The 15,397-nt window shown below is 36.0% G+C and overlaps 1 protein-coding gene across 1 annotated transcript in view; it reads left to right on the top strand.

The window, feature by feature from the left end:
* Positions 1 to 15,397, top strand: part of DCC (DCC netrin 1 receptor) — a 1,052,419-nt gene that overhangs the window by 231,480 nt on the left and 805,542 nt on the right. Inside the window, exon 5 of the mRNA XM_069102085.1 lies at positions 14,610 to 14,760. Coding sequence (XP_068958186.1) covers positions 14,610 to 14,760 — 151 coding nt within the window. The remainder of the gene's footprint in view (positions 1 to 14,609; positions 14,761 to 15,397) is intronic.

The raw sequence follows: 15,397 nt of genomic DNA, 5'->3' as shown, positions 1-15,397 counted from the left end.
AGAGAGAGAGAGAGAGAGAGAGAGAGAGAGAGAGAGAGAGAGAGAGATCATACTTTTCTGCTGTTTTGTGTATCTATTCATTCTAGGAATAAATTTCCCCAATGTCTTCACCAACTAGTGGGCAATGGGGCAGCACAGTATTGCAGTGAGTAGAATGTTGGGCTTGAAGTCAGGAAAACCTGGGGTCAAATTCTGTCTCGGAAACTTATTAGCCTTACTACCATGTCAGGGCAAGCTCCTGGACATCTTGGTTCCTCTTCTGAAAAATGAAAGAGTAGTAATCAATGACCACTAAAGTCCCTTCCAACTCTAAATCTATGATCTTGTAATGCTGTGATATATCATGCAAAGTTCAGCTCAGATGTCACATATCTTATTTAGGACCTTTACCAAATCTTCAAAACTAAGAAGATACACATCCCTTTGGAACCCCCTCCCCCATCATTAGTTACCTCTGTATTTGGTTCCATACATATTTGTGTATGTATATGTTTTACTTCCCCTACCAAATCACAAATGCCTTAGTGGCACTGACTATGTTACTTCCGTCACTGAATCAACCTCAGTAGCTAGTAGATTTTTCCCATAAACAGTAAGTGCTCAATAAGTTGTTGAATTAAATTCAATAACCAGACATAGAACTATAGGGATTGCCCCTGTAGGTCAGAGTTATATTCCATCTAGGCTAGTGTTCTTTTGACAAAAATATCACCCAGTGAGAATGAGAGAAGGTATTTAAAATTTAAAAGACATGGTTCAGCTCAACTTCTCATAGTAACCATTTTTATGTGTCATTTGTAAAAGTGTCAGAAGCTTTTTAGAAATCCACATACTATCACCTCTAGCAGTAATAAGCTTCATGAGTTTATTACCCAATCAGTTTTCTAACACTTAATTAATTAGAATGAAAAGAATAATTTAATATAGAAGCTCAACTTATCACTACCATGACTTACAACCAATCTTGAGAAATGTGTGTGTATGTGTGTCTGGAGGGAGAGGGGTGTGTATGAATCTTGAGAAAGTGCCAGAGATGTAAAATGCATTGTCCAAAGATGGCTAATTTTCTATTTGCAAATAAAAAATAATAAACTTAACATTTATTAAAACATTGCTTTACTGGTTACTTATTATATTGCCTTCATTTAAGACATAATAATTTATTCTGCCTATTTTGCAGCATTGAGTATTTTCCAGGCACTTTTTTTTTTACAACACTACAGAGCAGTCAGCAAAGAAGAGACCATGTTAAAATAAACTTAAGACTCCCTCCCCCCTTTTCATAAATGATCTTACAAATGTATGTGTAGATCAGAGTATGTAAGGTGCATGCTTTTAATTGTATTTCCATAAGGTGGGTCCAAGACCATCAGGGAACTGAGATTGATTTTTCACTTGTGATATTTGTGTTTGCTATTTGTGTATTTTAGAATGCTAATGAGTTGTTCTACTCTATCAGGATTTAATTTCAATACCTGGTTAAATTATAGAAGATTGTTAATAACTAGGTGGTTTTCTAAAAGAATGGGCATTTTTTTCTTATTATTGGAATTATGTGTTTCTATTCAAAGACAAGAAAAAATGGTAAACAATTTGTCTATTAATGTTCTAAAATGTTTGAATACTTAAGATTTACATATCTCTAACACCCTGGGGGTCTTTAGAATAAATGTAGTAAAAGATTCAGTTTTCTATGTAGAGAACTGATTTAATTGAAGAAATATTTTAAATGCCTATTGTGTGCAGAGTGATATGCTAGGGACAGGCAGGAAATACAAAGTTTAGATCATATGGGACTCTTGGCACTCATGGAGATAGAAAAATCAAGCAGGAATAAGGAAAATGTTAAGTGATGTTTGAGTGTGTGTAATGGATAGAAATTGTTACAGATTAGGAAGCATCAGAAAAGTTCCCTGGATGAGGAGAACTTCAGATCAGAGCCTCAAAATTGGTAAGAATCCCACAAAAGAAAGGTTGAAATAATAGGGAAAGGAAAGGGTATTGGTGACACAATTGATAATCTTACACGTTTAGAAACTTTAGAAAATAGTGGGTTCATCACATAGTCCAATCTGATTGGTGCTTAGAGTTCATGGAAGGATGAGGTATGCATGAAAAGGTAGGGTGGAGGAAGATTCATGAGAATGGAATATTAAACTAAGGAATTTATATGATGCTTAGGCAATAACGAGAAATTCAAGTGTTTTGTGCAAAGGAGTGATATGACCCTATCTATTTATAAAATGAATGTGATAGTGGTATATGTAGAAGTAAATAAAGGAGAGAGAGTAGAGGCTTGTGAGGTGCTGCTTAAGATAGACCGGGTAGATGACTAGGAGAAAATAAGGGGGTAGCATTGGGTATAAAGACCAGTGAATAGGTGTGAAAGATATTTCTGACAAAGAATCCATAAGTTCAGTAACTAACTATCTGAGAAGTGAAAGAGAGGAATAGTCATATAATGTAAAACTTTTAAACATGGAAATGGGGGGCAGATTGTGTGGTATGATGATACTAATAGATATAGTGAAGTCAGAAGGAAGAATACGTTTTTGAAAATTGAACTTTTGACAAGTTGTTTGAAGTACTGACTATTGATATTATAAAGATGTACTGTAGTTGGATATATTATTCTGGAAATTGGGATTGAGGCAAGGGATAGAGAAACAGATTTGTTTCTCTAGTAATATTGAAAATATCTGATTGAATAAAATTACCTAGTAAAGGAATATAGAAAGAGAAGAAAAAAAGGCAAAGTTTAAAGAACTTTTAGAAGGGAAACAATGTTGGTGAGATAATGACAGAGAAATGGGGCGAGAGCAGCAAGGCACAAGGAAACAACCAAGGTGGATAGAATTTCAGACTAATTAATGGCCAATATCTATGGAATTATTCTCATATAAACTTTTATTTATGGTATATAAATAGTTTAACTTTTTTATATAGTTCATATCACAGGAAATAGGGATTATGACAATGGAGTCTACTTTAATCAGATATAATAATGTTTAGGTGCCAAGAGGTAGAATGGGTTTTTGAATTACTAAACTGATTTAAGTACCTGCTTGATTAAAATAACAAAAAATATTCACTCAAAATTCTATTGCTTATTGATAGCCAAATTGAATTGATTTGATCATTTGGTGAGCCAATCTTATTGTTCTACCCGTAATCCACAATATTTGAGTCCTATTGGCTTTGAATTTACTGTTTTTTTAATTGACTTATATTATTGAAAATAATTTTATATAACATTTTACTGAAATGATTCTAGGTTGGTATATTACTTAATAAAATTATATTTTTTGTCTTGCTTTGTTAACTCGGGCTCTTTATCTTTTTCTTGCACTCTGATGTAAATACACACATTAATTGATTTAATTTTGAGATTTGTCTAGAGAAACAAAGAGATTAAATAATTTGCCCAGCACCACAAAAACAGTATTTGTCAGAGGTAGAACTAGAACCTTGGTATTGCTGACACCAAGGTTTTCTTCTGTTTACTGTACTGCACACTGCCCTACCCACCCACCTATTTCTCTGTCTCTGTCTCATTCTTACTCCACATACCTTCCACAATGGAAATACATAGATATAGATATATACACACATTCATATGAATGTGTGTATATATATTTTAAACATACCTATATTTACATGCAATTGAATTAGCTAGAATGTAAGAAAGCATCCTTGAAACCAAAAAGGCATTGAGATTTTCATTGGTTAAGAAAGGAAACACAATGATGGTATCATGGACCTTTGCCTGTCTTTTCTTTGAGGCCAAATTTAATCATTATGATTGTACATCATTCAATTCCAATTGCTTTATTCTTAGTCTTTCTATTTATGTTTATGTTGGTGCAGTATATACACACATATACATGGACAGATATACATTTACATAAATATATGCACACATATTATATGTGTATATATGGAGAGAGAGAGAGAGAGAGAGAGAGAGAGAGAAGAGGGAGTGTGTGATTTCCAATTCTATTTGTCTAACTTGGTATTAATTCACCTATCTTCCTATGAGTCTCTCTAAATAGTCATCTTTTTTTTTTTACAAGACGATTATATTCCATTACATTAATGTATCCCACCAATGAACATCTACTTTTTTCTAGTTCTTTACTACTGTAAAAAGTTATTTGATAAATATTTTAAATTATGTTGCTTTTATCACTGACCTCTTTAGGTATATGTCTAACAGTAGGATCTCTGGGTCAAAGGGTATGGACATCTCAGTGACTTTTTTTTTTTAGCAAAGTTGTATATACTGGGTACATCCTTTGAAGGTTAATCTGTATTCATTTAATTCCACCTGTTCTCTATTTACCCCTTCCTTGACAGCTTACACTTAACTTACTTCCTCACCATCCCTTCAAAACTGTTTTGTCAGAATTGTGATATTATACAAACAGCACTGTAAATGTGTGTGCACATGCGCAACACAAACACACTTCTTTAAGGATTCTTTAGGCAATTCCCTTCATGGGAACAAATCTGCCACCTTATGTATTTTTAATCACTATGTTAAAAAACAAATAGTCCCTTTGCTCTCAGTTCCCTTCCACAAAAGAATGCCTGGGACAATGCATGGTCATGTATGCACTTGGCCAGAGGGGGGTATGGTAGGGTTATCATGTGTATGTACTAAAGACCAGCTCTTCTTCCCTGCCATGTACACCTTCATTGACTTCACTCCACATTTTTAAACAGACCTCATCTCCAACTTCTGTAAAAGAATCAGACAGAATAGGCTTGAAAAATTTGAAACAATGGCCATGATGAGGCACCAGTTACAAATGTGATATATCTGCTAGCTTGGCTACATTTGGTATTGATTTCATGCCTCAGGATCTGAAAAGAGACTTAATCATATGAGAATAGGGTGTCAAGATGTTAAAAAGATTCAATATGAACCATGTAGGAAACAATAGCTAATGATAATAGCTAGCACTGATATCATCATTTAAGGTTTACAAAGTATTTTACAAATGTTGTCTCATTTGATTTTCACAACAACCATGAGCAATAAATATTATTGTTATCCCCGTTTTATACAGGCTGAAACTGAAGCACTCAGAAGTCGTAACTTGCTTAGGGTCACAAAGCTAATAAGTGTCAAAAGCCAAATTTCATCTCAGATCATACTGACACTGGGTCCAGTACTGCATCCAATGGATGCTCTAGCTGCCTCTAGGTATGAGAGACTCCATAAATAAGACTTAGAATTTATTTCATCACCATGAATTCTATAAACTCCTGTTTGTTTATATACATAAATTAGGAAGCTTTTTAGGCATCCTAAACTAACTTTGATACCTCAAAATGGCAACATTTTTTTCTAGAATTTTATTATCAGAAAAAACAAAAATGTACTATAAATGAAATATGTTTTCCTCAAAACTAGTAACAGAATAAAACTGGTAGACAAAGAATTTGCTCCTGAGACAGAAGAGCTACAGTCATATGCTGAAAACAAGATTAAACAGTTTGTTCCTATGTGTGTGTACATATATACATGCATATATGTATAACACATAATTCATTATATACACAGGTATGTATATGTATATAAGAAATTATATATTTTATATACAGGTTTATATGCATATGTGTATAACATAAAATTCATTGCATATATTCATCCACATATCCGACAAATACCTCTCTCCCCCCTCCCATTCCCTCTTTATCTTCTTCTCTCTCTCCATGTAGGGAGAAAGAAAATAATCAGAGATGTAGAAATAGTTTAAGTGACAGCATGTCGCTTTTCATCTTACCTTGATGTAAATAAGGAAAGTGAATAATCATAGAATGATGACTAATCACTACAAATAAACTATGGCTTCCTCCTTGTGGCTTAAAGCTACTTGTCATAGGGCCAGTTTGGAGGATGCCCCCTCCCCTCTCTCCCTACTCCTTTATTAAATATAAATGTTTGGGATCATTCTGGATAAGATCAGTTTTCTGATGAAAGCACTAATATAAAGGAAGGTGCATCACGGTGTTTGACTTGTCAGATCATTTGAGAAAATGCCCATTGGCACCTAGAGACACATGGTAATTGCTAAATTTCATAAGACAGGCCTAGATATGGAATGAGGAGAGAGAGCCAGCAGGTGAATAGTAGACTAACTTGCATGCAGACAGAGGAAACCAGCTCTGTAGAGTTAAATTAATTTGTAACTCTAATGCCTGGGAAGAAATCAAAGAGAATGCTCCACAGTAGCCTGCAGTGGCCTTTCCTTTCCAATTGAAAACTTGTTTGATATCCCATTGTGGCATGACTTTAATAACAAAAACTGAGGAGTGCATGATGTTGGAAAACAATCTTTCCACTCAAGGAAACCACAAAAATGAAAGGGACTGCTTGTTACTACAGAAATGTTCTATTATCTGAAGAATGCAGCAGGTTTAGAGGAGGAAACAGGGTATGTTTTTCCTCCTTCAGAGTCAGATCTTGGTTGAATCTATACTTCATGCATATATTAATATTGTGAGTCTTTGAATTTGTGCATGAGTGTGCTGCTCAATAAGTATTTTTGTCATGTTCCAATACATGGGACGGGGGTGGGGGAGGGCAAGGAGGGAGAAAAAATTAGGAAGGCATGTCTGTCTAAGACACTTTGAAGTCCATTGTATTGCTAAACCAATGAAGGTCTTATTAGCAGTTAGTGAATGTGTAGACCCTCTAGGTCCTCAAGTGTGACCCTTTGACTCGATCCAAATATTTCTTTGAAATTTGGATTCAGTCAAAGGGCCATACTTTAGGACCTAGAAGGCCACATGTAGCCTCAAAGTTACAGGTTCCTTACCTATAGTCTAAAGAGTGGAAATAAAAAGGGAAAAAAATAAAAATCTTTGTCCCCTAAGCAGTTTACATTCTGCTGTAGTAGGGATTCCTAACTCTTTTTGTGGCATGGACCATTTTGGAAGCCTAATGGTGGCTAATACAATTGTTGCCTACATTCATAATTGAATGAGATAGTAATATCAGTTAGAGGTCAGCAAATATATATATATATATATATATATATATATATATATATGTATTTTCCCCATTCAACTTTAAAGACTCCTTGAAATGTATCTATGGACCTCTAATGGATCCACGGACCCCAGATTAAAAAAAATATCCTGCACAAAGAGGATATAATAGGTTCATAGATAAGTAAATAAAAAGTGGCATAGTATACAAAGTTATATAAAGCAGTTTGAAGAGAAGGATACCCTGACGCCCTGAGCTATCTGAAAATACTTTATAAATCAAATGACAACTGAGATAAAACTTGAAGAATACAAGGCAGTTAGAGAGAAGGTATGGGGGTGGGAGGGGGGACAGTTAATTGTGTAAAGGCACAAAGATGGAAGAGGCTGTTTGAGGTTAACTACTATAGAACTCTTAATTTCCTGTTCCTGAAACACTGTGAACAGAACAGATTACATTTGTGTTCCTTTCACAAATATTACTTTTAAAGATACACATTCAAAAAGATTTAAAAGATTACATATATATGCACATGCATACGCACACACACACACAAACACACCCCAAAAAACTGAATCCTGGCAAAGGACGTTGAATTACATTTCATAATACTCCAGTGATTCTCTTATTGGTGCCACTCATTCTCTGTCTCCCGACCCGTTATTCTTGTGTATGAAATTTCTGACAGGGCTGGGACACTGAATCAGTGTAATGGTAATGGGATTTGAAGATCTTCCATGCCCCTTGTATTGGCAAGCAAACAGGTACTTAACACCTTGTTTCAAGTTCATGATTGTGTTAATTATTAAGATCCAGAAATTGTGAATCCCACAATGGGATGAACTTGCTGATGTAACAGGAAGGAGTGGAACAGGGGGGAGCTACCATATATAAGGAAAAACCTAAGCTAGAATGCCAGAACTTCTTCTAAGAGCTTCTGAGAACTTCTTAGAGCCAGTCAGAGCTGCTGAGAACTTCAGAGAACCAGTCAGAGCTGCTGAGAAGTTCTGAGAGCCAGCCAGAACTGCTGAGAACTTCTGAGAGCCAGCAAGAACTGCTGGGAATGAGAACTGCTGGGAGCTGGAACTTTTGGGAGCAAGCAGCATGGAGGCTGAGGACCAGAATTATTAGAGCAGAATTGAGAACAGAACTGAGAACTGAGAAGAGAATTGAGAAGAACTAAGAAATGAGAAGAGAGGAGGACTTAGAGATAGCATGGCTGTGGTGTCAGTACTTTGTCTGTATGTTTTGATGTTACTTTGTCAGATTTGTCTGCTGACAGAGGATGTTGCTGTTGTTACAGAATGCCTGGAACCTCACTGCTGGTTCAGAAGCCCCGAAAGAGGATTTTCTTTTTGTATGTTTACAGAAATCCAGGAAGAGGGTCTTACTGATATTTTCAGAGGTCTTGGGACTATACTGATGATTTGTATTGATTCCTTAGACCTTGATGTTGGGTATATGTTGATATCAAAGACAGAGAGAGAATTTATGAGGATGCTGGCAATGTTAATGAATGTTATTGTGGCTTTGTTAAGCTTTGTCTTCCCAAGAACAGAAACCGTGAAGGATTTGAGGTGGACTAGATGCTGGGAGCTTCAATGTGGAACAGGAATTGCACAAGGAGCTGGAAAAGGAACTGGGAGTTGCCAGACCTTAAACATAGCTGACAGTTGCAGGATCTGGGACCATGGAAGAGGAACCATGGAAGCTGAGAGCCAGACTACAGTCAAGATGAAAAGATCTCTTCTTGGGTACCTGATGCTGACTGAGGAGATTATGATTTACTGTGACCTAGGGGTGGAGAACTTTGACCTTTGTACTTTGTGTCCATTTAGGAGACAAGCCTCCTTAAGGATGATTGAATTAAGGACTTACTAAATGATTGTACTTTCTGTCCCTTAAAAACGCCTAATTGAATTAAGGACTTCCTAAATAATTGAGTTACTAAATAAATACACTTTGTTTAAAACTATATGGCCACTTTGGTGAAAACTATGTGGCCATTTTAGTGATAAGTTGTTATGTCATAACATTGTGAATGCTGTACTTTGACTTCTATGAATGTTTTATCTTAGTTTGTTATTGAATAAATAGAGAGTAATTCGAATCTTGAAGCTGTTCATAACAGCAGGCCTCTGGAAAGATGTTCATGCTTGGCTTTATAATCAGATACACACATATCTCCCAAGCTATATTAGTGGCTAGGCTGGACTCTTCCAAGTACAGAGTCACTGATTCATGCTTTGAATAGAATTGTTGCATAATAACTATCTAAGGCATTATTTAGTGCCTGAACATTATTGGTTGAAGAATACTGAACTTTACAGGTTAAAAAAATGTTTCTTTAAGGATAGAAACTATGAAAATTTCCTTGGTGAATCTCAGTTTCTGTATCATTATTCTTTTTTTTAATTATTATTTATTAGCATTTGCCCCTATCACAGTATGTCGATAAGAACAGGATGGGCTTGAATTTCCACTGGGGAAAAAAGTAACAAGTTTTTCTACAGTAGTTCTATCCTTTAATGTATTCTCTGTATTGATAGATCAGTATCACATTAATGACTGATTTCTTTATTTTTGCTCTCACATAATTCAGGCACTCTGAAGCAGATTAGTTCCACTCTTGTGAGGTATGACACTGAGATTAGGTCAAGGAATCATGCTATTTTTCCTTCCCAAAAAAGAAAGCTAAATAGTTTTTAGAATCTGTAATCTCCATCTCCTTTTGATATTACAAAAAATAAAGATAAAAAGCTGAACCAATCAGAAAAGTCCACTTTTACCACCAGTCTGATTATAAGTTGATGACCAAATTATATGGAATAGACTATTGAATTATAATTTTATCTTATTTTAAATGGGCTAAAAATCATTGACTTTGAGAGAGCAGATCATATTCTATAAACTTAATAACTCAGATCTTAATTTTGAAAACAGTAGAGGAGACAATGTCCATAATACAACAGTACCAAAGATTTCATTCTGCCATTAATAATCATGAAAAGAAGTTTCCATGAATCTCAATCAAGTCAATTAGAGTCATTACCTTGGAATTTCAGAATCTGTATACTCCCAGGGATCTTTCACATACACTAGCTGTGGAACTTCCAGAGAAAAACCTTTTATTTGCTCTTAAACATTTGTGCACAGATTTTATCATTATTATTTCTCTATTTCCTCATTTTTCTTGCAACATCCTCTACCTCATATTGAATCTTATTTTTAAAAGCTATCTTTTAAAGAAAAAAAAAGGAGTTAGAAAGATAAATAATACCTTACCAAAAGGCAAAAAGTGGCCCTTGGCATTCCAAATAAGACTTCAGGGAAGTTTTGTTTTCACTTTTCCATTTCTGTGAAAAGCAGCAAGTTATCTGGTGCCATTTCTGAAAGTTTTTTTTCAGTACTATTTTGTTTCCACCTTCTCAGACTTTAGAATTCATAGATTTCTGAGCAACATTTGGGAAATGAGACAGAAATCATTGACAAAGACAGAGGTTTTTGTTGTATTATGTGCAGATCTCAACATGGGCTCACCATACTTATTTCCAACTAGAAAAATCAAGTAACTGACATAGAGATAGCTTTGTGTGAAGTAAAGTGTCTTTTTTAGGTGCCAGAACCAACTGTCAACTCCCATTACTCTTTTATTATTAGAAAAAGAGATGATTAAAAGGAGTTTGTTTATTTAAGTGATAAACCCTCAACTACTTCCAAGAGAACAGAGGTAGCCTTGCCTATTACCTTTCTTCCTAGGACTAGTTATCAAGTCCTAAATATAATTTAAAATCATGTTGCTGAAAAAAACAACTGGTCAAGGGAAGAAAATTCTGGCCTGATGGGTCCCTATCCAAAAGATATGTATGCACAAGGATAAAATTTAATTAAAGTTTACATGTAATTCTAAGATTTTTAGAAACATCAACCTTCAAATTATTCCTACTTACTTCAGAGAAGTAAGTAGGAATTTCCCAGAGAAAGCTACCTGAAGATCAGAGCCTAGAGATCCTCAAATCCTCCTGGAGGGTGTGACTGGAGGTCAATATATCCAGAGTCAAGGCTAAAAGATAGAGTCTAATAAGCATCATCTGATTGGTACCTGCCAGGTGGCTCATAACTCTTAACTTTTCAGGCAGATAGCAAAAAGAGTCTCTCAGGTGAGGCTGCTTAGCCACTTTCCTCTTTGGGCAGGTTAAATAATAGGGACAGGATGTCTCTATTTGACTATTTGGTGTAAAAATGTCTTAACTTTGGTGAAAACTTAGTGCCACGGGACGGCTAAGTGGCGCAGTGAATAGAGCACCGAACCTGGAGTCAGAAGGACCTGTGTTCAGATCCAGCCTCAGACACTTAACACAAAAAATAACCGTGTGACCTTGGACAAGTCACTTAACCTCTTAATCCAAAAAGCAAAAAAAAAAAAAAAAAGACCATTTCTTAAAAAAAAAAAAAAACTCGGTGCCACCCCAAGATCAAGTCTGCTGTGGTGGAAGTGTTTCCCTGTAGTTAATCTCATCAGATCATTTTGGAGGGACAGGAGGCCTCTAGTTAATCTCAATAAAATACCTGGATGGCACCAGAAGTGAGATAGAATGAGACTAAGAGTCTGGCATTATTTATACAACCCTGAAGACTACTTTCTTAAGGCTACTACTTCTGGGGGGATGCATATTTCCTCCACAAGATGAGCAAAAAATACATTCTAATCTTTTGTAACTAACATTGGGGAAAAATACCCTGAGCAATATTGTTTTAATAAAGAATGACATATCTTAAAAATCCTTCCATTATTATCATTTTGTACTTAGCTTATTATTTTTTGCACCAACTGGAAGCAGATGTGGATGATCTGACAGAAAATGTCAGATTTCTTTCATAAGATGTACTTTAGAATGATGTCACTAACACTGTTAACTTAACCATCTGGTCTACAGTGGTCTTTAGTTAGTCTCTTTCCATAGCATATAAACCAGTTCCTGAACATTTACTAGCAACAGTTCTGTGAAAAAATATCTGTGGTTTAGTTTACTGAAAACCCTAAGTCAGCAAAGTAAAATGGTAGAAAATCTAACCATCATAGATTGCATTAACAGAGGCACAGTGTCCAGAATAAAAAAAGGTGGAAAGATTAATTTCCTCTATGAGGGTTGGACCTCATCTGTAAAACTGTCTTCCATCTTGGAGGTCTAGTTCTATGAAGGGCACTATTAAGCTTGGGAATGTCCAAGGAGGCAGAATAAGAATGGCAAAGGAACTCAAATCCTTACAATCTGGTGATTATTTAAAAGGGCTGAATGTATTTGGCCTGAATAAGATGAAGACACAGAAGGAAATGTTAACTGCTTAGAAGGTTTTTTTTCTTTTTTAAGTGGTTTCAGGTAAAAGTGTGTGGGGGAGTGTTTAACATGGCCCCAGAAGGTCAAACTTAACAGACATTTCAAGTAGCAAAGAGACAGGTTACTGTTCTCAAAGGAAAACATATAAACAAAAATGAGTTGCCTGTAGAATTAATGATCTCACCATCCCTTGAGCTTTCCACATGGAAGCTAGATACAATAATTGTTAAAAAAAAATCTGAAAGACATTCCTACGTCTATGTATGGATAGGACTAAAAGGCATCTGATGACGTTTTTAACTCTAAGATTCTATGTTATCAATAAAGCATCCTTGCCCTATGGTAGAATCATAATGTAAAACAAGTTTTAACTTTAGCTTCCTTGAACATCACTTCCCTCCTCTGTAATGTTTCTTTTCTTATATTTGGTTATCTTATCCTGCATTCTAACTTCCCAAGATTCTCACATATAGTACATCACTTGGGCACACTGTCCCTGGCCAGTTATCCTTGCTTTGAGGCCATTCATTTTCTTTCTTCACCATCAAAGTTATATGCCCCTCTGTCTTATTGGATAAATGATCTTTCTTTCTAAAACATTATCTATGACATATACTAATGCAAATTGATATATCATGTTTATACAGTACTGTAATAGTAATGGAATTCAAAGATCCCCCTGTATTGGCTTGGTTTTTGGATTGATTGTGTTAAAACCCAGAGCTTGTGAATCCCACTTGTGGGATGGACTTGTTGATTTGAAATGAGAGTGCTGAACTGGGAGGAGTTGGTGACATGAATTTAGAGAGACGCAACCAAAGAGAGAGGCAGAAGAACAATTTGGAAGCAGCATCTTGGAGACAGAGAGAGACGGAGAGGATTGCTGGGGGCCAGTTTGAATTGCCCAGCACTTTTGAGAGCTGCCACCCAGAGCTGCCAAGGACTGAGGAGACATGGCTGTTATGCTGGTATTTTGTCTGTTTTGATCTTGTTTTGCCATATTTGTTCACTGGTGAAAGACAGCCCTGTTGTTGCAGAGGTCCTGGAACCTTGCTGTTGTTTCAGAGCTCCTGAGACTGTTCTGCAGACAGAGAGTGAATTCTGTCCACTGGTGAAGGACAGTGCTGTTCTTGCAGAGGTTCTGGAACCTGGCTGTTGGTTCAGAAGCCCTGAAGAAGGATTTTCTTGTTGTATATTTACAGAAATTCTGGAAGAGGGTTTTGCTAGTGTTTTCAGGGGTCCTAGGACTGTTCTGCAGACAGAGAATGAATTAATGAAGACACTGGAAATGTACCTTGTGGCCTTGCTAAGCTTTGTCTCCCTGGAAAAAAAATTGCTGTGAACTTGCCTGAGGTCAAGATGAAGAAAAGACCTCTCTTTGGGTATTAAATTCTGTGCTTAAGCTCATTGTAACTCTGGCTTAGATTCAATTGTGATCCAAGGGTGGGGAACTTTTGACTTTTTTGTAATTGACAGAATGAAGGTACTTTACTTATGATTTTAAACTAATCTCCATTTGAGAAGAGGGGCTTTGTGGTGGACTAAATGAAGGTACAGCCTAGGTATAGAGTAGTACTTAGAAGAGGGTCTTGGGGATTGACTAAATGAATTATAATGTCCAGGGGTGGAGTAGTACTTGGAGATTATTGAATTATACTTGGTGAATGCTGTATTTTGAATGATGCTATATTTTGATTTTCTCTGTTCTTAATTTTTCACTGAATACAATGGAGAGCAGCTATGGTGGTATTTGGAACCTTGGGAAGTTGCCTTTGCTCGGCATTACAAGTACATGCAGCATGAATGTGCTTTTTAAATATTAAATGGTATTACTTTTGGGTCTTGAAGATATACTCTTTGTCATATACCACACTGTCAAAATATATTGCAAGGAGAGCCTTAAGAAACCAGAGATGTAGGGGCGGCCAGGTGGCTTGGCGAGTAAGAACATTGGCTCCAGTGTCGGGATGACCTGGAGATCAAATCCCAGGCTCAGACACTCAGCACACAGCCAAAAATAACTGGCCATGTAACCTTGAGCAAGCTACTTAACACCAATTACTTTAAAAAAAAAAGAAAGAAACCAGAGATGTAGAAGATGGAAAAATCTATTAGATTCTTCCTTGCAATTTGGTGTTTTGATTGTTTCTCTCCACGTAATCTCATTGCTTTCCACTAATATATCTTTCAAGGATGTAATCCTTCAGATATATCATTTATCTTTGCAGTGTCTCCCTCCATAATTATGACCCTGTCCTTTCCTTTCATAGATCCAGGTTTACACAGACAACAGTTTTTCCTGCAGAGACCTTCCAATGTGGTAGCTATCGAAGGAAAAGATGCCATTCTAGAGTGTTGTGTTTCTGGGTATCCTCCACCGAGTTTTACCTGGATTCGAGGAGAGGAAGTGATCCAAGTCAGGTATTTTAGATTTAGAAATTTTGTTTACTATTTGTTCTTGTTCCAATTTCTAAAACCATAAAGCAAGAATGCAGAAGCCTCAGAATTGCATAAGAATGCAATTCTACTTGGAATATAGTAGAACTGGTTCCCACCTTAAAATATTAATTCCTTTTATGACATGAATTGGATACCATTTCTAAAATATTGGCTGACTTTCACATATACATGATAATAGGTGATACCCAACCCTTTCAATTTGACCAAGAATCCAGAAGTGATTTGCACAACAAAGATAAATGGAGTAGAATCTCAGTTTTCATGGTGACTTAACCTTGAAAACATCGATATGTTCCAGTATTCATTGATGTACCTTCAGTATGTAAAATTATAAATCTAGATCTGTTCAAGCACTTTGGGCCACAGCTAGGTATGCCTTGTTCCATTTCATTTCTTTGGAAGTTGCATATAGTCACCCCAAGGGAATAATTCACCCTCAATGCACTTTGGGGGGGGGTGAATAACACAGATGACTAAAATAAGAAAAATGGTGCAAGGTTTGTTTCAATATTTTAATGTTGGGCTTCAATTTTTTACACTATTTCACACAGTTCAGTTTAAGACTGGGATTAGTTTGCTAGGTGTTAAAAGGTACTGA

Source organism: Petaurus breviceps, unplaced genomic scaffold (genome assembly GCF_028583685.1).
Source record: "Petaurus breviceps papuanus isolate PSGF00001 unplaced genomic scaffold, PetGlider_PUasm1.0 128, whole genome shotgun sequence".
Classification (NCBI taxonomy): Eukaryota; Metazoa; Chordata; class Mammalia; order Diprotodontia; family Petauridae; genus Petaurus; species Petaurus breviceps.
Note: the sequence above shows the minus strand (reverse complement) of the source record. Positions and strands in the feature narration are given on the sequence as shown.